Genomic DNA, 23,070 nt, shown 5'->3' on the forward strand with positions numbered 1-23,070 from the left:
TGTCACATCTCTTTCTTTGATTCCTTTAAAGGCTCCTGTGTTTATTTTGGGCCTACCTAAGTAATCCAGAATAATCTGCCTATCTCAGGGCCCTCAACTCAATAGTCCATTTTGCTATGGAAGGCAACATGGTCACAGGTTCCAGGGAGGAGGAGGTCTACATTATATTGCCTGCAGATTAGAATAGTGTTGCTTTATATAGAAGATAAGAATTCCTGATACTCTACTTGTTCTATTAATTATTGAGCAGAATGCTGAAATATTTAAGTATAATTGTGGATTATATCTATTTTTCTTCTGTTTTATCATTTTTTGCATGTATTTTTTTTTTTTTTTAATAATTATTTTTTATTGAAGGGTAGTTGACACACAGTATTACATTACATTAGTTTCAAGTGTACAACACAGTGGTAGAACATTTATATACATAATTCTAGGTTCCAGCTATCACCCTACCAGGCTGTTACAATATCTTGACTATATTCCTTATGCTATACATTACATCCCGGTTACTAATTTATTTTACCATTGGAAGTCTGTCCTTTTTTTTTTTTTTTTTTTTTTTTTGTGAGGGCATCTCTCATATTTATTGATCAAATGGTTGTTAACGACAATAAAATTCTGTATAGGGGAGTCAATGCTCAATGCACAATCATTATTCCACCCCAAGCCTAATTTTTGTCAGTCTCCAATCTTCTGAGGCATAACAAACAAGTTTTTACATGTAGAACAAATTCTTACATAATGAATAAGTTACATAGTGAACAGTACAAGGGCAGTCATCACAGAAACTTTCGGTTTTGCTCATGCATTATGAACTATAAACAGTCAGTTCAAATATGAATACTCATTTGGTTTTTATACTTGATTTATATGTGGATACCACATTTCTCTCTTTATTATTATTATTTTTAATAACATGCTGAAGTGGTAGGTAGATACAAGATAAAGGTAGAAAACATAGTTTAGTGTTGTAAGAGAGCACATGTAGATGATCAGGTGTGTGCCTGTAGACTATGTGTTAATCCAAGCTAGACCAGGGCAATAAAACATCCACGTATGCAGAAGATTTCTCTCAGAACGGGGGGGTGAGGTTCTAAGCCTCACCTCTGTTGATCCCCAATTTCTCACCTGATGGCCCCCCTGCGACTGTGCCTGTCTTAGGTTGTTCCTCCCTTGAGGAATCTTACCCGTCTCTGGCTAACCAGTCATCTTCCGGGGCCATACAGGGAAATGTGAAGTTGGTAAGTGAGAGAGAAGCCTTATTGTTTGAAAAAGTTAGCTTTTTACTTCTTTGCATATTTATGCCCTGTGGCTTCTATGCCCAGCATTTGTCTTGAGGTATCTTTACCACTTGGAAGAATTATGATACTCGGTAAATTTGATATGAGGCACGAATTCTATTTAAGGGTTGTAATTAGGAAGGAAGAAGAAAAGCTATAGAAGTAGCAGGCGGAAGAAAACATGGGAAGATTGATTATTTCTTTGATATATCTTCTTGTAGAGTAACTTCAGCATGTATAGGTTTTAAGCTACTACTTAAATTGCACACACACATTAACATAATAGGAGTATAGTTACATAACCAAAGCATATCTGTAATTACCAGCCATCTGCAGTGAAACCAAGAAAACCAGTTAGGCACCTTAGGCATTTGTGAAAACTTATCTATGATATGGTGGATATTGTCCAAATGAACTTGAACAGTCTGAGAGAAATCAGACAAATTAAAACAACCCATTCCTGGGGACTGTTCACATGCCATATGTTCTTTTAACAATAAATAGTTTGTAGTTGTAAGACTTTGGAGCGCTACAATTTGCACTTCTCCAAATTCTTGGTTGAGTTCCAACAGTATAGATCCAGTCCAATTTTGTTGTTTTACTGTATGCACAGGCCAGCTTAGATATCTCCTTCCTCATTCCCATGACAGGTCCAGGAACTGGTGGGATGAGTGCATCTACAGCTGTAGCAGTGCGTGGATCTTTGTTGGGGTTTTTTGATGATTATCTTCTGGCATGAGTCTTCCAGAGGGTGCAGATGTTGGAAGTTCTTTTTCATATCGTATGCATGTATTTTTTTTATTTTGTTATCATTAATCTACAATTACATGAAGAACAGTATGTTTACTAGGGTCCTCCCTTCACCAAGTCCCCCCCACAAACTCCATTACAGTCACTGTCCATCAGCTTAGTAAGATGTTGTAGAATCACTACTTGTCTTCTCTGTGTTGCACAGCCCTCCCCATGCCCCCCCACCTTATACATGCTAATCATAATCCCCCCTTTCTTTTTCCCCGCCCTTATCCCTCCCTACCCACCCATCCTCCCGAGTCCCTTTCCCTTTGGTAACTGTTAGTCCATTCTTGGGTTCTGTGAGTCTGCTGCTGTTTTGTTCCTTCAGTTTTCCTTTGTTTTTATACTCCACATATGAGTGAAATCATTTGGTATTTGTCTTTCTCCACCTGGCTTATTTCACTGAGCATAATACCCTCTAGCTCCATCCATGTTGTTGCAAATGGTAGGGTTTGTTTCCTTCTTATGGCTGAATAATATTCCATTGTGTATATGTACCACATCTTCTTTATCCATTCATTTACTGAGGGACACAAGTTTTTTTTGCATGTATTTTGAAGATCTGTTGTTAGGTGCTTACATATTTAGGTTTATGTCTTCCTTGGTGAACTGACCCTTTCATTTCTATATAACATTCCTGTTTGTTCCCAGTAATATCCCTTGTTCTTACTTCAATCTTAAAAAGTTTGAAAAAAGCACTTTTTGGTAACAAAATGGAAACATAAGTAGTACCTATGAAGAGGCACCTTAAAATGGCCAGTGTATATATACACTACTGTGCTGTGCATTTTTGAGAGGTTGTTACTTGAAAAACAGAAAGGCCTTGGGGCAGAGTGGATGAGAAGAGACTTTGAAGCCATTATTTGGCTGTTTTCTTTCTCTCATTCTCCATATCCAATCCTCTGGCAAACCCTTTTGGCTATATCTTTGATATATACCCTGAATCTCACCTCATCTCACTCTTTTACTGAACATCTGGTCTAACATCCCTCACCTGTAGTAGCCTCCTAACCCTGTAATCTATTCTTCCCACAGTCAGTAGAGGCATATTTTCAAAATGCAATCATATCAGGCCACTCTCTTGCTCCAAACCCAGCAAAATCTCCTGTTGGTCTTATAATAAAATTCACATACTTTTCCTTGGACATAAAAAACACTGCCATAAGCACTTTTTACAATAGCCAAGATATGGAAGCAACCTAAGTGTCCATCAGTAGATGAATGGATAAAGAAGATGTGGTACATATACACAATGGAATATTATTCAGCCATAAGAAACAAATCCTACCATTTGCAACAACATGGATGGAGCTGGAGGATATTATGCTCAGTGAAATAAGCCAAGCGGAGAAAGACAAATGAAACAAAACTGAAGGAACAAAATGGCAGCAGACTCAGAGACTCCAAGAATGAACTAGTGGTTACCAAAGGAAAAGGGTGTGGGAGGGTGGGTTGGGAGGGCGGGAGAAGGGGATTAAGGGGTATTATGTTTAGTACACATGGTGTGGGGGATCACGGGGAAAACAGTGTAGGACAGAGAAGGCACATAGTGAATCTGTGGCATCTTGCTGCACTGATGGACAGTGACTGCATTGGGGTGTGAGTGGGAACTTGATAATATGGGTAAATGTAGTAACCACATTGTTTTTTCATGTGAAACCTTTGTAAGAGTGTATATCAATCATACCTTAATAAAAAATTAAAAAAACAACAACACCGCCATATCTGGTTCTGCCTCCACTCCTAGCCTCATTTCCTATCATTCTTCCTCTCATCCACACAGTTCCAGTCACACTAAGCTCCTTGTGCCTATGCCCCCAAATTTATTTCCTCATCAGTGTCTTTACTCTTCTATAATCCCTCTCCCTAAAACACAATCCCCCCAGGTATTCCCATGGCCTGGTCCCAATTCACTATGGTCTCAGCTCGCATATCTTCTCTTCAGAGACGCCAATCTGCCCCATTCCACTGTAAAACAACATCCATACACGTTTCACACCATCTTTCTCGCCTTACTTTTTTTAAAATTATACTTTTGTTTATTTACTTATTTCCATAGACTAAGCAAGTATCAGAAAGGTATGCAAGTAGCAACATTCTTATTGACCACTGTATCCTAGTGCTTATTTGTTCAATGAATCAATCAATTCTCTCCTTTCCTGAAGTTCCTTCTATGACCACCCAGGGCATGGTATGGGAAGAGTCAAGAGGGAGACTAGAACGACTGTTACTTGCACTCCTACAGCCCCTTGTGCCTACCTCCACTTTAATACTTCCCTTATTTAACAGATATTTATGGATTTGCCAACTCTGTCACAGGCACGGGAAATATAATGGTGAATGACAATAAGAACATTTTTTTTGGAGCTCATGGTCTATAGAGAAAGATGGATAGTAATTCAAGAATGGGAAAAATAAATGCCAAATGCCAAATGGGTTATGTGTCATGAAGAATAGGTGAATGGTATTATAGGAGTTGACATTAGGGATTATAACGAGTCTGAAGGGTTAGGGAGGGCTTCCCTTAGGAAGTATCAGATGAGTTGATATGTGAAGGATGTGTAAGAGTAAAGTGGGAGGTAGTAGTGTGGAAGGATGTTCTTGGCTACCAGAAGTGAGGCTGAGAGCCTTGGTAAACACTGGGACTTGAGAGGCCTGTCTGGCCTGCAGATGAGTGATGGAGATGTGGCCATAGAAGTAAGCCAGGTATGACTAGGCAAGGTGGGGCAAGTGAGTCTTCAGGAAGAAGGGAAAGGCATTTCCCCTTTGCTCCACCTCCAGAGGACATCTAAATTCTAGGCATGTGATTCTAGGCCTGGGAAATTCCTGATCACCATGGTCTGTAAGTATGAGTTTCTAAACCAGTTTCTTGCCTCAAATGATTTTGACAGTACTTGCTTTGTAAACCATGGAGTTAGGACCTAGTTTCTCACTAAATGTTTGATGAATGAACTCATGCTGTTATGAACATGGTGGGAGTACATTCTATATGCAGCCTCTTTGACCAGGCAACCAAATCATAGCATGCAGTCTTGGGTGGTTAATGGTCCTACATTCTTCCTTCCTTCCTCACAGACTTAATTCAGCAAGCATTTCCTAAATGTGTGCACCATAAAAATGTCTAAAGTGGCACAGTCATTATACCCCAGATAGCCAAGTGCTGAGAGAAGACAAGGCAGTATATAGCAGGATTTGAACAGTAATAGAATTTATCAACAATATTTTTTTTGATCACTTACTATGTACTAACAGCTTCCAGGGAGGATAGAGGGTAGTGGGGTATGGGTGGGTATAGAGATTTTAAAAAAAGAAAGTGAATATAATAATACCAGTAACATTTAAAAAGTGTACCAGGCACTGTGCTTCTCATGCAATCATCTTGTGAACTAGGTACTATCATGAGCAACTTGCTGAGGCTCAGAAGAGTGAAATGACTTGTCCAAGAGAATATAGCTGGGAAGTATGGAGCAATGATTAATATCTCTGGTGTGTGGGCTCTTAGATTTAGCACAATTTCTACAGTGTACATAGTATGTATATGTTAAGAAAAATTATCCAATTATCCAAAACTTGGAAGTAAAGAGAACAATTGTATGGAATTCCAGTTTGCTTTTCCAGCTTGCAGTATGTCTTAGTAATATATTTTTTTTACCACAAGTAGATGTACTTACTTTTTAAATGTTGTATATTCTTCTTCATCATTTACTTCAATAATTGTCCATGAAAAGCATTTAAACCAATTCTGATTTTTGTTTATATAAATAATTCTGACATGAACTTCCTTCCTAAGCATCTTTTTGTGCACATGATCAAGCGTTTCTTTGGGTTGGAGGCCCACAGGTGGAATTTCCAATCTAATGCATGAAATATGGCAACTCATTGGTGTTTTCCTGGTTATCTGAGAAGTTGAACATCTTGATGTTTTTAAGCCACTTAGATTTCTGTATATTGTCTATTTATTCTTTGTCCATTTTTCTATTAAATTATCTTGTTTTTCTTAGTGGTTTATAGGAGTTCTTTGTTTATTCTGAGTGTTGATTCTTTGTTGAATATGTTACAAATATTTCATTCCAGTCTCCTGCTTGTAAAAAACAAAATTAAAAGAACTTTCTTTATGGTTCTTTGTCTTCATACATAAAGGTGTTTGGAATTTTTTATCTCCCGCTTTCATTTTAATCCGTTTTTAAGTCTTTGGGAGACAGTAGTTCAGAATATCTCAAAGTATTAGGTCTGAAGTCATAAATTCCTATGTTTCAATCCCATCTCTTTTTGCTAACAGTAACCAGTGGGAAGCCCTTCCCGCATGTGTAGAAAAGGGAAAATAACTCTCATCATCCTCCTTGTGAGGATTAGCTGGATGGACTATGTAAAAATAGCACGAGTATGATAAAGAGTCAATAATAATGATGCTAACAGTTCTTAACGTTATGATGATGACATTTCAGACATTTGGAATACGCAAGTCCAAAACAGGTTAAGGGACTTATCCGCTGCAAAGGCGCCCAGGCCTTAACCTGGAGAACCCAGGTAAGGCTTTGTCACCTCCGCCAAAGCTCCTCCCCCCAGGCTTTGTCACCTACCCTAGGATTCCGCCCCGGTCCCAGGCCTGGGCCCCTAGCTTGGCCACAGCTGCCAGCCCGGGTCCAGAAGAGTGGGCCTGGCGCCTGAAGGGAGCGCGTGACGCAAGAGTGGCGGGCCTGAGATGCAGGATGCGCCTGGATAGGGTGGTAGGTTCACGCGGAAGGGGCGGGGCAGGTTAGGGGAGCCCTGCTTCCGCGTGCGTTTGTCTGGAGGGCGAGAGCGCGCAGCGGGGGCGTGCCCGGCAGACGGGGCGGGGCCATCTGGGGGCGGGGCAGCGCACGGCCTAACGGCTGCGTTGGAGGCGGAGGCGGAGGCGGCGGCTGTGGTAGCGGCCGCAGCTTCGTTGGCGGCGGCGCTGAGCCTGGCTAACGTGGCGGCTACAGGTCCCGCGGCGGCGCCTGCGAGGGGCCAGGGCCGCGGGTGGAGGTGGGAGGCCCTCGGCAGTGGCGCTCGGCGATGGTGGGCGTCCCTGGAGCGGCCGCCTTCCAGCGTAAGCGAGGCGGGAAGGCGGGTGGCTGAGGGGGGCGTGTGAGGGGCCTGCGTCTGCACCGGCGCTAGCTCCCTAGAGGCCCCCGGCGCGAGGCTGGGCTTGGGGAAACTGAGGCTCGAAGCCGGGCGGCCGATCCAAGGTCACGCGGCGGGCCGGGCCCTCGGGGCTTTAGAGGCCGCCCGAGCGCTTCCTGCGCGCCGGGACGGTTTGGGGCTCACGCTGTGAGCGAACCTGGGTCCCGCAGCCTCGGAGCACAGGCCGGGCCGGCATCCGCCAGACTTGTCTGCGGACAAAGATTATTTTGTCTCCTGGTGCTGGGGCCACTAAGTCCGGCTCTTGGGGAAATACTACACACGCCCAATTTCGAGGGGTGTGTGGTGGGTGGACGGTGAAGGAGGAGAGGACGGCCCCTTTGCGGGCCTGTTGAGTGCAGGCTCAGGGATCGGACTGCCTGGCTTTATATCCCGGTTCCCTCACTGACAGGCTGTGACCTTGGGTGTCTTCGAACCTCGTTTCCCCCTTCTGCAAAATGGGGGTGTGAAGAGCATCTCCAGCCCCCGCCCCAGGATTCTTGGGTTTTGTGAGGCCAATAGAATGCTTGGCACAGATTCTGGCACATACACAAGCATGAAAACTATCTTTTTTGTAATCGTTAATAAACCTCATCCAGGGTGAACCTCGCTTGGGAAAAGAAAGCCTGAAATTGGGCTCTGGTTATGTATTTAAGATTTTAATTTTGTCTTCGGTTAGACCTCCTTTATCATCCAGTTGTTTTCTTAACTTCCATTTCTCCATCCCAGCATTTATCTAGTGTTCCTCCTAGAATTGTGAGATCCTTGGAGGAGGGGTGGGGTCTCTTAATAACAACAATAAAATTTTAATCATTTCTCTTTATAATAGCAATAATAGCAACATTTTTTGAGCAGCAGGCATTTTGCATTTATATTCATTTAATATTTATTAAATAATCTATTAAGTAAAAAATACCATTCTCAGCCCTGGAAATACAGCAATAAGCTGGATGGACCAAGCTTTGAGTTTGGTTGAGGGGAGGAGAGAGACATGGTAAATGGAGATAACAGACGTCTGTGTTGAGAATGTTTTTTTCACATTTTATCTTGGTGACAATGTAAATAAGAGTTAAGTATTTGAGTATGCCCATTTTGCAGAGGATGAAACTGAGGAAACAGAAGGAACTGTGTGATCTAGCCTCAGAGCTTATGCTCTTCAACACAGGAAAGAGGTTTTAAACAGCCCTTTCTTCTTTGTTTTGACCCCCATTAAATTGAATTGGAGAAATGGAAAGTAGATGTACCCAGCTAATGCCTGTTCACAGTCAAGAATGCAGTTGCTGCTTTTGATAGTTTGACCCATTCCCCTTGAATCTTAAAAACTAAAGAGAGGCAGAGATGATCCTTCAGGTCTGACAAAGGATTCACCACCTCTGTAAAATGGAAGGACCCTTTACCCGACCTTAAGTTTTTTATGTCCAGGTCTGTTTTTGCAGTTTTAAGTTTAAAATACACCTTCAAAGTACATTTTGGGTTCTGTTATGTAACTTTTATTTATTTATTTAAAATTTTTTAGTCCCTAAGAGAATTCTCTATTACATTCCTAGGCAATGTGCTCAGTGTACTTTTCATTTTAATCTGGAAGCATATAGTAAGTTGCATTAAAATGTTGAGAGGATTTTGTTAGTGAGGTTCCCATGATACAGTTAGATTCAACACTGACCATCTGCTAAGCACCAGGCCCTGTGTTGATGTAGGGTTTACAGAGATGAATAAGCCCACTCTTGCCTCTAGAAGCTTACCTTGATTGGTTAATGTTTTTAACTGAAGTGCTGGCCGGAGAGAGAATGTAGTTCAGAGTCCTTGGGGGAAGTAGTCTAGAGCAGTGGCCTCAAATGTTTTTAGTGTTCTGTCAGTAAATGGGGTTGAGTACATACATTGTGTTACGTGAATGTTTGCTTTAGTGTCATTAAATTTTTTATTGAAGTGTAGTTGACATACAATTGAATGTTTTAAAGTGCAATTATAGTGTTGACTTGTAGCCTGTATTATGTACATTTTATAACATGCAAAAACAGACGTTTTACAAAAGGATGAACTAAAGTAAATATAAGTAGAAGTTCCAATGTTGTCTATCCACACCTTAGTGTGTGGGTAATAACTATGCATCCTGGTTGGACCTTCTTCCCCTCACCCTCTGAGGTCTGTTGAAATTCAGTCTGGAGCTGTGCCTAGGTTGAAGTCTTGGGGTCTGGTCCTTACTAGCTCTGAGACTTTGGGCGAATAACCTTTCTGTGCACATAACCTTTCTGTGCACTTCATCTTCTCATCTGTAAAGTGAAATGAGAGTTCCTACCTCATTTGCATTTCGTGTGATGATTGATATGTGTTGATAACTGCATATGTTAATGTATGACAAGTACTTACACTGTACTTGACACACTGTTTTGGGTGCTGTTTGTGGCTGATGATACAAAGATGACTTACGATCTCACAGTCTAATAAGGGCCCTGCAAATGCATATGGATAAAGTGCTGTAAGTAGCAAAGCAGAGGCTTTTGGGGATGCAGAGTAGTCATAACTATTCTTTGAGGGTCCAGGAAAGCTTCAGGTAAGGAGGTGACATTTGAACTAGGCCTAAGAAGGAAAGGGACTTTTTCCAGGAGGAGTATTGGCTGTGGTTTTAGGGTGGAAACTTGGAGGCTGTTGAGGGCTTGGTGAGTAGTTCTCCAGATCTGAACCTACAGGGAACCTGATTGAAGCTTGTATACCTTGTTAATGGAATGATAGTGAGTTCTGGCTGGAGTTGTGCCTAGCAGGGGCTGGATGGCAATGAATGAAGCCTTTTCCAGAACTTTCATAGCACCACAGCTCTTTCCTCTCTGGTGGCACTTACCTCATTGTGCCTTTTTAGTTATCTAAGAATATAACCTCCTAAATATAAGCTCCTTGAGGGTTACAGTAGTATCTGTGTTGTGATTTTATTTTGCACAGCAAGGTAGGTGGTAAGTCTTTTAGAGTGGAGAAACGTGTATAAATCATTGGACCTTCAAAGAATTCTAAACAGTTACAAGTTGTCTTGCCAGTAGGTTTCAGCCCCTGTCAAGTTTGCTATGGATTCAATGTGACCAAAGAAAATGACAGTAAAACGTTCTTGGGATGAAAGGGTTATACCCAACTTTATTCCCAGGTGGCAGGTCAGTGACTAGAATCCCATTCACTCAGAGCGAGTCTGCATGCAGGAAACTGGTCTCTGCCTCTGGCCCCCTCTGTCTGCACAGCCCTTCTCTGGGCCCGTCTGTCCGCACAGCCATCCTCTGGGCCTCTCTGCTGCACAGCTGTCCCACACAGCCATCCTCTGGGCCTCTCTGCACAGTCGTCCTGCACAGCTGTCCTCCGGACTTCTGTCCTCGGCACTGCCACCACTCCAGCCTTTGCTCTGCTCTTCCTGCAGCCTTGCAGCCCTGCCACCGTGTTGTGCCCAGAGCACTGGGAGGAGCTCTTTATATAGAGTCAGCAGCCATGTATTGCCCACAAGTGTGCAGTGAGCTAGTCAACCAGGGCCAGGTGAGAATCCTGGTCACAGGAACTCTCATTTTATCCACAAAGTGGAATTGTAAATGACCATAATTACTAGTCAGAAATTTGCTTATAATTATTTTATGGTAGGTCCTGGGCATTAACTATTCACAGGTGTGAGATAGTCATGTTCAGTGACTCTTTCCTTATCTGGCACTTAGCATTAGAATGAAAGAAGAGGTGTAAAAGTGCCCCAAAATGACTACTCTGAGGGTGAATTAGGTACCTTCCATTTGCTCCTCTGGGTCCGCCCTCCATCCTTTCCCTTCCCACCCTATTCTCTATCTTGGGAGGCTGACTTACCTACATGGATTACATCAACAGGCTTCCTCCCCATCTGACCTTACAGAATTTAATTTCCCTGCTCCCTTGCCATGGGTGTTGCCTCTGGCTGGCTGTGTCCCTTGATTGAAGATTGCTGTGCCTCTAAAGGTGGTTCTCTCTATAAGACATGTTCCTTTAGGTTTGGAAATTTTTAATTTTCTTTGTTGCTTGGGCTTGGAGGTGCTCTCACTAGTCCCAGGGCACTACTTAACTATCCCTTGTGATTATCTTATGCCCTGCCCACACCTTTCTCAATAACCCCCTTATCAGACCCTCCTTGAATTATCCTTTCCCAGAGTGCTTTTGCTGGGACCATGACTATGACTGAAGCTTGTATACCTTGTTAATATTAGGATAACTCCTCAGACTTTAACTCAAAGCTCACTTATATTCTGCATATTCTTCAAATAAAGAGGCTTGTTTGAGCCCAGCTCATGGCAAATTTAAAAGCAAGAAACCAGATGGAGAGGAGTATGCTTACCCCAGATAAGCATACTGACAATGAGGGGACAGGTCTCTCATTCTCTCCTGTGGTCCTTAGTTACTATGCCACATTGATGTATTTAGGCATTTCCTCCACCCCAAACTATTGGATAAGAAAAAAATGTAATAAGATTAAAAGCACATAATCTGTGCCCACACAATCAAGACAAGTTAAATTGCAGTTGTAGCCTGTTTAAAAGACAGAGATAATACATGAAGCAGGTGCTTTGTTACAATGGAAAAGCAGAATTTGGAGGCAGACTTGGGTTTGATGCCCAGTCTACTGGGAAGTTACTCAACCTCTGAAACTCAGTTTTTGTTTGTTCAGCCTGTAAATGGGGATAATTCCTGCCAAGTGATAATGACTAATATTGAATGTATATTTTGGGCCAGATATCATGCCAAACATACCTTTTGCCTTTCTTCCATTTTTTTAGGTAGGGATATATATCCTCATTTTAAAAATTAGGAAATTGACTCAGGTGTTATAGAGTTAATAAATAACCAAGCCCAGATTAAAAACTAGATCTTTCTGAGAGCCTAAGCTCTTAACATTAAGGTAACTCTTACTTAAAATGTGTTGGCCATCAGTGAATGGGAAAATTCAACCCTTTGTTCCTATATTCTTCACTGTGAAGTTCCTATAATTCGAAAGGTCATATAAATTATCAAAATACAGCATTTATAAGGGAAAGGAAACAGTGCTTAGAGGTCTCTAAACATTACTGTTCTATGGAACATTTCCTGGTTGTTTTTCCCTTTTTGGAGGAGGATGTTCAGAGCCTTTGTTAACCTCATGTTCCATGCACCTCACCTCTACCTCATGGCAGTGTTGAGTGAAGTGAGCGAAGGCTTTAAGAGTAATACTGATACTGCTACAAAACCTAATTAATTACTTAATCACCAGCAATCTGCATGTTAATTTAGAATTGATATTTCTGAGAGTCCTTGCATAGAATTGCGTATAAGTTTTCCTACTAGGAATAAAGTTATCTTTTGATTCAGTTTTGAGGGTGTTGACTTTGGTTATTTTGAGAGTTGGGACTTAGTAAATTGAATCATATCTTGGATACTTGTAATGACTTTTGTCTTCATCTTTGACTTTTGAATACATTTATTCTGGTTTGGAACCTGTTGGCTTTCCTACATACAGGTAGATTCTAAAAATAAGCAGAAAGATTGATTTTAAGCTTGTTCTTGAGGATTAAGACTGTTGTGTAGGGTATGCAAATCTAGACTTTATGATTAGTTATTTGAATTTTTTTTTCATGGTGATTTTTTTAAATTAAGGTATCATTATTATACCCTCTTATGAAGGTTTCACATGAAAAACATTGTGGTTACTACATTCACCCATACTACATCCATCCCATACCCCATTGAATGAAGTCACGATCAGTTATTTGAATTTAATGAATGCTTTTAGACAGGAAGGATAATTTAAATGACAATGTTCAATAAATAAATGCAGCACTAAAATCAAGTTGAGTTAATTGACTAAGTTAATACCTCTTACAGGGTAAGAATAAATCACCTGCCAGTTTTATCCTCATTTGTTAGTTTTAGACTATTGTTTTGAACCTCATATTATAGAACGAAGTCACTCAATTGTAAAGATTTACTTCAAATCCCTGAAAGTTTGAAAGCTAATGAGGGAGAATCTCTCCCCTAGTTGTTTCTGCTTTGGTAAGATTACCAAGAAGAGGGGCTTCACTTAGCGCTGTATCTACTGGCCCATGTGCAGTATGAGCATACTATCAAGTCCCCCCCATGCCCCATTGAAGTCACAATTGTATGTACATTGTATGTACATGTGACAGAGCCTGTCTCTGGGTTTTATTATTGCTGGTTAAGTAACTTTTTGCCTCTGTGTCTGGTTTCCATCTCTGGCCCCTTGAAGGCCTTGAGACTGTCTGAAATTACAGGTGCTGGGGGTATCATAAGTTAAACTTACAAAATGAGTCCATTGCAGATAGGTCATCTGAATCTGATTTTTAAGTCCAGTTGAATTCCTTAAAAAAAAAAAAGCCTGCTAGATTTCCTGCTGGGTACTTTTCACGGTTGTCATCTCATGTAATTCTTAGAAAAACCTTGGGAGGGAGTTAGTATCCATTTTACAGATGAGGAAATAAAGCCCAGAGAAGTTAAATAAACTGTCCAAGGTCACAGAGTTAATTAGTAACAGATGCACTAGTCAAACTTAGTTTGATCCTCATTATGAGTTTATTCATTATACATTGAGATCTGAGTCCAACAACCCCTATTTTTTACTTTATAATATGGCTTCTATTTACTATCTAGACTAGAGGTTTTCAGACATGTTCCAGAGAATCCCAGAACTCCCTGAAGATAGTTGATTTCTCATCATCTTTCTTCAGTAACTTCTTTCCCTAACATCTTTTCTTATTAAAAAATGTCCTAGGAATTAGGATAAGATATAAAGACCACTGTCTTGTTCAGAGGTATCTTGAATTAGCCTTGGAGATGAATTTTAAAAAAAGCCAACAGAAACTCTCAGCAGCCTTTACCAATTCATCCCATATGTTTCCTGATTTTAGCAGTGAAGCAGATGATGGCAGTGAACATCAAAAGCCCAAGAAATGTCCATACTAATTTGCATGGCCCTGTGAGGAGCTGTCAAATGCAGATCATCAAATACAGTATATGGACTATATAGTGAACCTCTACTTCGGAATATGGCTCTTTAAAATCTGATTCTACCCCTCTGTTTTGTATTGCTGTAATTAAATGCAGAAATCAAAGTAAAATTCGAATAACCCAGAGCTAGGTACCCTTCTGTCTGAATTTATAGCTTTGGAGTTGGCTAGACCTTTCAATTAAATTAGCTGATGGTGACAAATATGTAATCTGACCTCTTCAGCAGCTCAAGTGAAATGTTAATAATACTAGGCAGAGCACAGCTCCCTTAACACACTATTTTGACCTTTTCCTCTCACAAATGTTTTCCTTATTCTTTTGTTAACTTAGCCATCACCATGAAGAGGTCCTGCCTGCTTTTAATTTTTTGAAGCCATGTAAGAACAGACATTCAAACAGCACAGATTTATTCAGTTTTTCTTACATTCCTAGAGCTGCACTAACCATAGTTTCATCTTGTTTATGTAGTTTTTAGCTGGTTTATTGTCACCTTACCACTACTCATACTCTTCCCCTCTTAATGAAAGCTAAAATACTATGACATTTTTTTCCACCAAAAATGTGTCAGAGCATTTTTGCCCTTAATATTGAGAAAGTGGTAATGTCACTTTGTTTCCCTCTAGAGAAGTGGAGCCAATCCAACCTTACAAGGAGGAGTCAGGCAGAAAGCAAGTCCTCTTTATGGCTGAGATTAAAGGTAGAGGTGAATGAAGGGAAGGAAGTTCTGAGTAGTGAGGGAGAAGTAGGGGAAGAGGTGCCGATGGTCTTAGTTCCTCTGTAATTCATTCTCTAGCTGCTTAGAGTTGCTTACAGCTCAGCTCCTGTTTTCATTAGCTCCCCCTTAATTTTCCTTCAGCGCGTTGGTCTGGCTAAGTGGTTTAAACTATACTCATCTCTTATTAAATATATCACATGATATACTATAAGCTGTTTTAGAAAAACATTTAAAGATAGTGATCAGCATTATAAAAAACACTTAATATTCCTTTTTCTTTTTTTTAAACTTTGTATTTTGACATAATTTCAAACAAGAAAAAGTTGCAAGAGTAGTATTAAAATTGCTGTAGACAATTCACTTTGATTTCCCAGATGTCAACATTTTACTTTATTTTCCATATTCTTTTTCTGTCTATATATATGCATATTATTTTCCTGAACTATTTTAGAGTAAATTATACATGTGATACCTCTTTACCCTAAATAATATATATTTCCAATAAATAACCACAATATACTTATCAAAATGAGGAAATACAGCCTTGATAAAATGTTATCTAATATACACACCTTATGCAAGTTTGTTCCAATAATGTTTTTTAGAGGAAAACATTTTAGAGCCCATTTGTTCCAATAATGTTCTTTAGAGGAAAACATTTTAGAGACCATTTGTTCCAATAATGTTCTTTAGAAGAAAACATTTCTTTCTAGTCTAGGATCCAAACCAAGATTATGTATTGTATTTAGTTGTCCTGTCTCCAGTTTCCTTCAGTTTGTAAGAATCCTCAGTCTTATCTTTCATGAGCTTGGCTTTTTTGAATGATATAGGCCATTTTGTAGAATGAGCCTCAGTTTGAATTTGTCTTCCTTAGGAGTAGATTCAGATTATGCATTTTTGCAGGAATATCACAAAGTGATGTTGTGTCCTCTGTGAATCAGGAGGCATGTGATGTCCATGTGTCCAGGACTGATAATGCTAACTTTGGTCACTTGTGTAAGGCGATGCCTGTCAAGTTTCTCTACTATAGATTTAATACTTTTTTCCTTCTTAATTAGTAAGAATCTTGTGGGGAGAGACTGAGTCCATGTAAATATCTTGCTTTCACCAAACTAGCTACTAGTTTTGCCATCTGTTAATGAAGTTTTCTTGAGTCAGCTATTACTGATAGTTGTGCTATGATACTCTATCAGTTCTTCTTCACTTATTGGCTATTGTACTGCAGAGCATTTTTTTACCCTTATTTACATATATTAATATGGATTCTTATTCAGTAGGTTATGATCTGTTGCTGGCATTATTATGGTGTTGACATCCCAGATTTGTCCAGTGGAAACTCCTTCAAGCTAGCTCTTCTGTTCTTTTGACAAGTTTCTAAGATTCTTGAAGCACTTCCTCACCCACTGGCACAAAAAGATATTCCAGGCTTATCTTTTCCTACCCGAGTCTTGGAATCAGCTGTATCTCCAAGATGTTTCTCCTAATTCCTATAAGTGGAAAAAGTTACTTACAAATAAGGATCTGGGTGCTGTGTATGCTCATTGCTATATGATATCATTGCCTCTGAATCCTCTTAAGGGACTGAGCAAGGGAAGTATGTATATACATACACATAAATGTATATATACACATACATATGTATATATACCTAACTATTTCTGTTTTTATCTACATATAATAAAAACTATGAGTTCATTCTAATATTTCCAATACCAAAAATTCATTTAGCATTTCTCCTTTCTGTATTGGTAAATCCCTTCTCTTACTAAAGGGTTTATAAGCCTGATTCACATAATCCACAATATATTTACTTGTTTCTAATTCCTAGAATATACAGAAAAGCTCCACAATTGCTAACCCATGTTACTGTGAAATACCTACCAACTAGAGTTCAGTTGGTAGACTTATTTGTAGACAGGTTTTTTTTGGTCTTCCATCTGAGGGTCAGTACACTGTGTTCATAAGTTACTTTGGAACTTTTTTAGCTCATAAGTCATTTAAAATGCAATTCAACCTAGAGAAAGTTGATGTGTACTCTTGGGAACATATTTGTTGTTCAGTAAGTAGGTGAAAAAATACTCATTTTATATGGTTTCTTTTTTTTTTTCTTGGTACTTTCTTGGTAGAATTTCAGAATAACTTGAAATTCTTAATTTTTAATGAATGTTAGTATTTCTGTCATCTTTAAGGGTATCTGATTGACTAGCTATGGAGTGTCTTCCTTACCCAAGGTGAAGTAGTTTTACATTTTCATATGGACCTAGTAATTTGCAGCTGCGGTCTTGTTGGTTTTGGCAGATAGTGAAAAGTTATTTCAATTTTTTTTTTCTTGTTAAAAAGATGCAATGATTTGCTACTGAGTGATGTGCTTTTGCAACTCAAAGAAGGACTTCTGGTGTGCTCATTTTTCAAATATTTGTAGGTGAGAACTGTAGTTTGCCCTTTTTGGGGTGTTAGTATGGGGAAAGGAAGTAGGTGATGATGAATGAAAGTCAAGTAATGGTAACTACAGGAATGAACACTGTCAAAATAATACTTGTTTCTTGGAAAAGCAAAGCACTGTGCCTCTTGATGTTAGCTGCAGACTTCGCCAATACTGATTATAGAGAATGGTTTCTCTGAAAACATGGCATCTCTGGGAAAACCTCCACAGAGAGGGTTTAACCCAGCAATTGTTAGGTGGTGTAGCTGAAATGTCTTGCTTTTAAGCAAACCTGAACTTAAGTGAGAGTAAATATGGTCACAATTATTTCTTGTAAATATTGTCACAATTATTCTTTTTTTCCTCCCAGATGTGGGGTAGTTTCTTTTTCTTAGGTTTTTTGAGATATAATTTACATACAGTTAAGTTTATTCTTTTTAAGGGTACAGATATAAGAATTTTGACAAATATATGCAGTTGTAATCACCAAACCAATCAAGATATACCTGGATTATTTCCATCATCCCCAAAAATACCTTACATGCCTGGCAATTACTATACTGATTTTTGTCTCTTAATATATATATTTTTTGTCTTTAGTTTTGCCTTTTCCATAATCTTATATAAATGGAACCATATAGTATGTAACCTTTGTGTCTGGTGTCTTTCACTATTGTAATTCTCTTTAGATTCGTCCATGTTATATGTACCTGTAGTTCTTCTTTATTACTGAGCAGCATTCCACTGTATAGATGTCATGGTTTTTTTTTTTTTTAATCTGTTCACCAGTTAGTGGACATTGGGGTTGTCCCATTTTAATGATTATGATTATGAATAAAGCTCTGTACATTTATGTAAAGGTCTTTTGTGGACACATATTTTTCTTATCTTAGGTAAATACCCAGGAGTGGGATTACTGGGTTCTGTAGTAATTTCATGTTTAACTTTTTAAGAAACCACCAAAGTTAAGCCCAGGCATAAACAACACAGTAAAAGGCAGGAAGGATTTCACCTTAAAGATAAGATTGCATTTTAATATCCAAGAAGTTAAGACGTTAGAAATTCTTAACTTACTCTTTAGCAAACAATACCTCAGCCCACCTTGGGCTGAGCAGGTGGCCTAGTTTCATATGCCCCCAGACCAAGATGCTGGTATCTCAGGGAGAAATCATCAGAGGAAGTTGCTTGTGTTAAGGTAATTCTAAATATTCAGAGACCACTTAACAAGTTCACACCCCTAAGTTTTTTTCATGTTCTCGAAAAATCCTCAGTTGCCTATAAAACCCCCTAGACAATGCACCACTAGGGACTCTCTTGTCCCCTCCTGGTGTGAGCTGGGAGCTCTGTCCTTTCACTGTATCTCTAAATGTACCTTGCTCTCCTAAAAAAAAAAAAAAAACAAAAAAACACCAAAGTTTTTTCCAAAATGGCTGCATCATGCCATTTTGCATTTCTACCAGTAACGTATGAGAGTTCCATTTGCTTGTTGGGTGTTTTGTTTTGTTTTAGAATTAGTTGGTCATTAACAGAAATAACAGCAGCCATCATTTATCCATCAGAACAATTTTCACAATTACCTGAATTTTGCAGTAGTCCAAATGAGGTAATAATATCCTCATCTTATTTTGTATAAGGGGTTTGGTTCAGAAGTTAGGTGATTAGCTCACTGTTGCACTGCCTGTATGCAGGGGTATGGACTTATGGGAGCTGGAGCTGTGAGGGAACATTCTGTTTCTCTTTAGTTAGAAGTACAGTAAGTGAAGACATGGGTATCATCCCATGCTTCCTTTTACCTCCAGCTCACAAGCAGTGAAGTCTTCGACAGTTCATATTTGGATTTTAAATTTATTTCATCTGTGAAATGGGAAGAGCTGTACCTTCTCTGTCTACCTGATAAGATAACCACCTGACAAGGTGAGAATCAATTGAAGGATTGTAAAAGCATGTTTTGAACACTACTTGTTACATGAGTGCTTCTGTAATAGTCTTCTTTTTTTAGTGGTTTCCATAGTTGTTTATAGGAACAGTTTTGCAGAAAAAAATTGTTTATAGATACAGGGGAAAAGCAACTTGATATAGGAACTGAACAGTAAAATGATCAGTATCACTATAGTATACGCAGAGACACAGTGTCCCCTTTTCTCATACTTTGTTTTATGCAAGTAGTACATGAATATATTAAAAATTTTTAAACAACATAAATACGGTAAGAATCAACTTCCTAGTCTCTTCCTCAGTGAAGCCATTCATTTAACAACCATACTGAGGTGCTGTCAGATAAGTGCAGGGACTGTGTCAAGTTTCATGAGACTGCCAAGGTGGGTAAGATTCAGTCCCTGTCTTCAAAGATCTTCCAGCTTATCCTTTCCTCATTTACTCCTGTGTCCTAACACTTTGTTGATTGTAATGAAAGCCTTGACAACTGGGTTTTTACTAAGTTTAGACAGTGATCTTTTCCCTCATAATGGATACTGTTGGGGAGAGTTACATTGGGAAATAATGAAGGAGAGATTCTGGTTCAGTCATTGGAGGCAGGGAATTTCTCAGGGAGGGAATAGAATGCTAATACATACCTCCGAGCCACTGAGCACCTACCTGCCAGTAGACATCAACTCTTGGCTTGCTGTGAACTCTCTGTAGGTCTCTAGATAGTCTAATTTTGTGGCTGTTGGACTCTGAAGAATGATGTGGTAAATGAGAGTTTCTGTAAAAACAGTAGTTATTAAATAGTAATTTGAAATTCTAAATCACTTCCTGACTCATGTGAATGACTCCTTTTTTTTTTTGAGAGGGCATCTCTCATATTTATTGATCAAATGGTTGTTAACAACAATAAAATTTTGTATAGGGGACTCAATGCACAATCATTAATAAACCCCAAGCCTAATTCTCAACAGTCTCCTATCATCTGAAGCGTAACGAACAAGTTCTTACATGGTGAACAAGTTCTTATGTAGTGAATAAGTTCTCACATGGTGAACAGTGCAAGGGCAGTCATATCACAGAAACTTTGGTTTTGATCACGCATCATGAACTATAAACAATCAAGTCAGATATGATTATTCATTTGATTTTTATACTTGATTTATATGTGAATCCCACATTTCTCCCTTATTATTATTATTATTAGTTTAATAAAATGCTGAAGTGGTAGGTAGATGCAAGATAAAGGTAGAAAACATAATTTAGTGCTGTAAGAGGGCAAATGTAGATGATCATGTCTGTGCCTATAGACTAAGTATTAATCCAAGCTAGACAAGGGCAACAAAACATCCACAGATGCAGAAGATTTCTCTCAAAACAGGGGGGGTGAGGTTCTAAGCCTCACCTCTGTTGATCCCCAATTTCTCACCTGATGGCCCCCCCTGCGACTGTGTCTGTCTTAGGTTGTTCCTCGAATGACTCCTTTTTTGAGTTCTATTTTTGAGTTTTATTTCAGTTCACTTGCCGTTTCAGTCTCTTGATTCTCTTTACTCTGGCAGTTGAGTTAAATAAATCATTTATTCTAATGATTAAATGAGGAGTCTGATATTTATATTTTCCAGAAAGACAAACACCTTGTTATACATGAAGGTGGACTATAATGAACTGCTGTTATAGTGACTAAATGTCATTGATTTTCTAAGATCTCTTGATTTCACATACTCTTTACTTTTACATACTTTCACAAACATTTATTGAGCCCCTAGTACCAGATGCCAGGAGATATCAGGAGAGTTCTAAGGCCCTGGAAAAGTTAAGATGTAGTCCACTAAGGAAGAGAGACATTGATAGTTTTCGGTACCAAATGGTAGGCAGTGATAACAGCATGAAGATAAGGATAGGCATCTGGCCTGGTGTGTGTGGATGTGTTTGTTTTTTTAAATTGAACTATAGTTGATCTACAGTTAGATGTGTTTTAAAAAGGCTTCTTAGAGAAAACGATTGCCTGTCTTGAGCCAAACCTGTTTTTCCTATCCAACAGATTTTTTATTAAATTAATTTTTGGACCAGCAATGTATTTATGTAATCTAGCTTTCAAAAGGTACAAAGAACTCCAAACATTAACCCAAACATATATGGTCAATTAATATTCAATAAAGGAGCCATGGACATACAATGGGGAAATGACAGTCTCTTCAACAGATGGTACTGACAAAACTGGACAGCTACATGTAAGAGAATGAAACTGGATCACTGTCTAATCCCATGCACAAAAGTAAATTCGAAATGGATCAAAGACTTGCATATAAGTCATGAAACCATGAAACTCTTAGAAAGAAAACATAGGCAAAAATCTCTTAGACATAAGCATGAGCAACTTCTTCATGAACATATCTCCCCAGGCAAGGGAAACAAAAGCAAAAATGAACAAGTGGGACTATATTGAGCTGAAAAGCTTCTGTACAGCAAAGGACACCATCAATAGAACAAAAGGGTGTCCTACAGTATGGGAGAATATATTCATAAATGACAGATCTGATAAAGGGCTGACATCCAGAATATATAAAGAGCTCACACACCTCAACAAACAAAAAGCAAATAAGCCAATTAAAAAATGGGCAGAGGAGCTGAACAGACAGTTCTCTAAAGAAGAAATTCAGACGGCCAACAGACACATGAAAAGATGCTCCAGATCGCTAATCATCAGAGAAATGCAAATTGAAACTACAGTGAGATATCACCTCACCCCAGTATGGATCACCACCATCCAAAAGACAAACAACAACAAATGTTGGCGAGGTTGTGGAGAAAGGGGAACCCTCTACATTGCTGGTGGGAATGTAAATTAGTTCAACCATTGTGGAAAGCAGTATGGGGATTCCTCAAAATGCTCAAAATAGAAATACCATTTGACCCAGGAATTCAACTCCTAGGAATTTACCCTAAGAATGCAGCAGCCCAGTTTGAAAAAGATAGATGCACCCCTATGTTTATCGCAGCACTATTTACAATAGCCAAGATATGGAAACAACCTAAGCATCCACCAGTAGATGAGTGGATAAAGAAGATGTGTGGTACATATACACAATGGAATATTATTCAGCCATAAGAAGAAGACAAATCCTACCATTTGCAACAATATGGATGGAGCTAGAGGGTATTATGCTCAGTGAAATAAGCCAGGCAGAGAAAGACAAGTACCAAATGATTTTACTCATATGCTGAGTATAAGAATAAAGAAAAACTGAAGGAACAAAACATCAGCAGACTCACAGAACCCAAGAATGGACTAACAGTTACCAAAGGGAAAGGGACTGGGTAGGATGGGTGGGGAGGGAGGGATAAGGGCAGGGAAAAAGAAAGGGGGCATTACTATAAGCATGTGTAGTGGGGGGGCATGGGGAGGGCTGTACAACACAGAGAAGACAAGTAGTGATTCTACAGCATCTTACTACGCTGATGGACAGTGACTGTAATGGGGTTTGTGGGGGGGACTTGATGAAGTGGGGAGCCTAGTAAACATGTTCTTCATGTAATTGTAAATTAATGATACCAAAATAAAAAAAAAAAGGTGGAGTATTTAGTGAACAGTCTCCCTCATCTCTGTATTCCAGCCCCTCTTCCTTTCCTTGGAGGCAGCTAGCATGACCATTCGTTCTGTATCCTTTCAGATTCCTGTAATCCATATAATATCTATCATACATAAAAGAACTTCCTCATTTTGTATTTTATTTCATTGTATGGGTGCACAGTACTTTTTTTTTCCTATAGCCTACTACCAATGGACATTTATATATACCACTCTTTTG

At 39.2% G+C, this 23,070-nt stretch overlaps 1 protein-coding gene across 3 annotated transcripts in view; it reads left to right on the top strand.

The window, feature by feature from the left end:
- The first annotated feature begins 6,926 nt into the window (after positions 1 to 6,926).
- The window catches only part of CBFA2T2 (CBFA2/RUNX1 partner transcriptional co-repressor 2), a 179,465-nt gene continuing 163,321 nt past the window's right edge, over positions 6,927 to 23,070 (top strand). For all 3 annotated transcript variants that reach the window (XR_008997934.1, XM_036902540.2, XM_036902541.2), the window contains exon 1: positions 6,927 to 7,146. Coding sequence is in view for 2 of the 3 variants with exons in the window: in XM_036902540.2 (XP_036758435.1) it covers positions 7,113 to 7,146 (34 nt within the window). In the remaining variant the exon portion in view is untranslated. The remainder of the gene's footprint in view (positions 7,147 to 23,070) is intronic.

This window comes from Manis pentadactyla, chromosome 5, assembly GCF_030020395.1.
Source record: "Manis pentadactyla isolate mManPen7 chromosome 5, mManPen7.hap1, whole genome shotgun sequence".
Taxonomy (NCBI): domain Eukaryota; kingdom Metazoa; phylum Chordata; class Mammalia; order Pholidota; family Manidae; genus Manis; species Manis pentadactyla.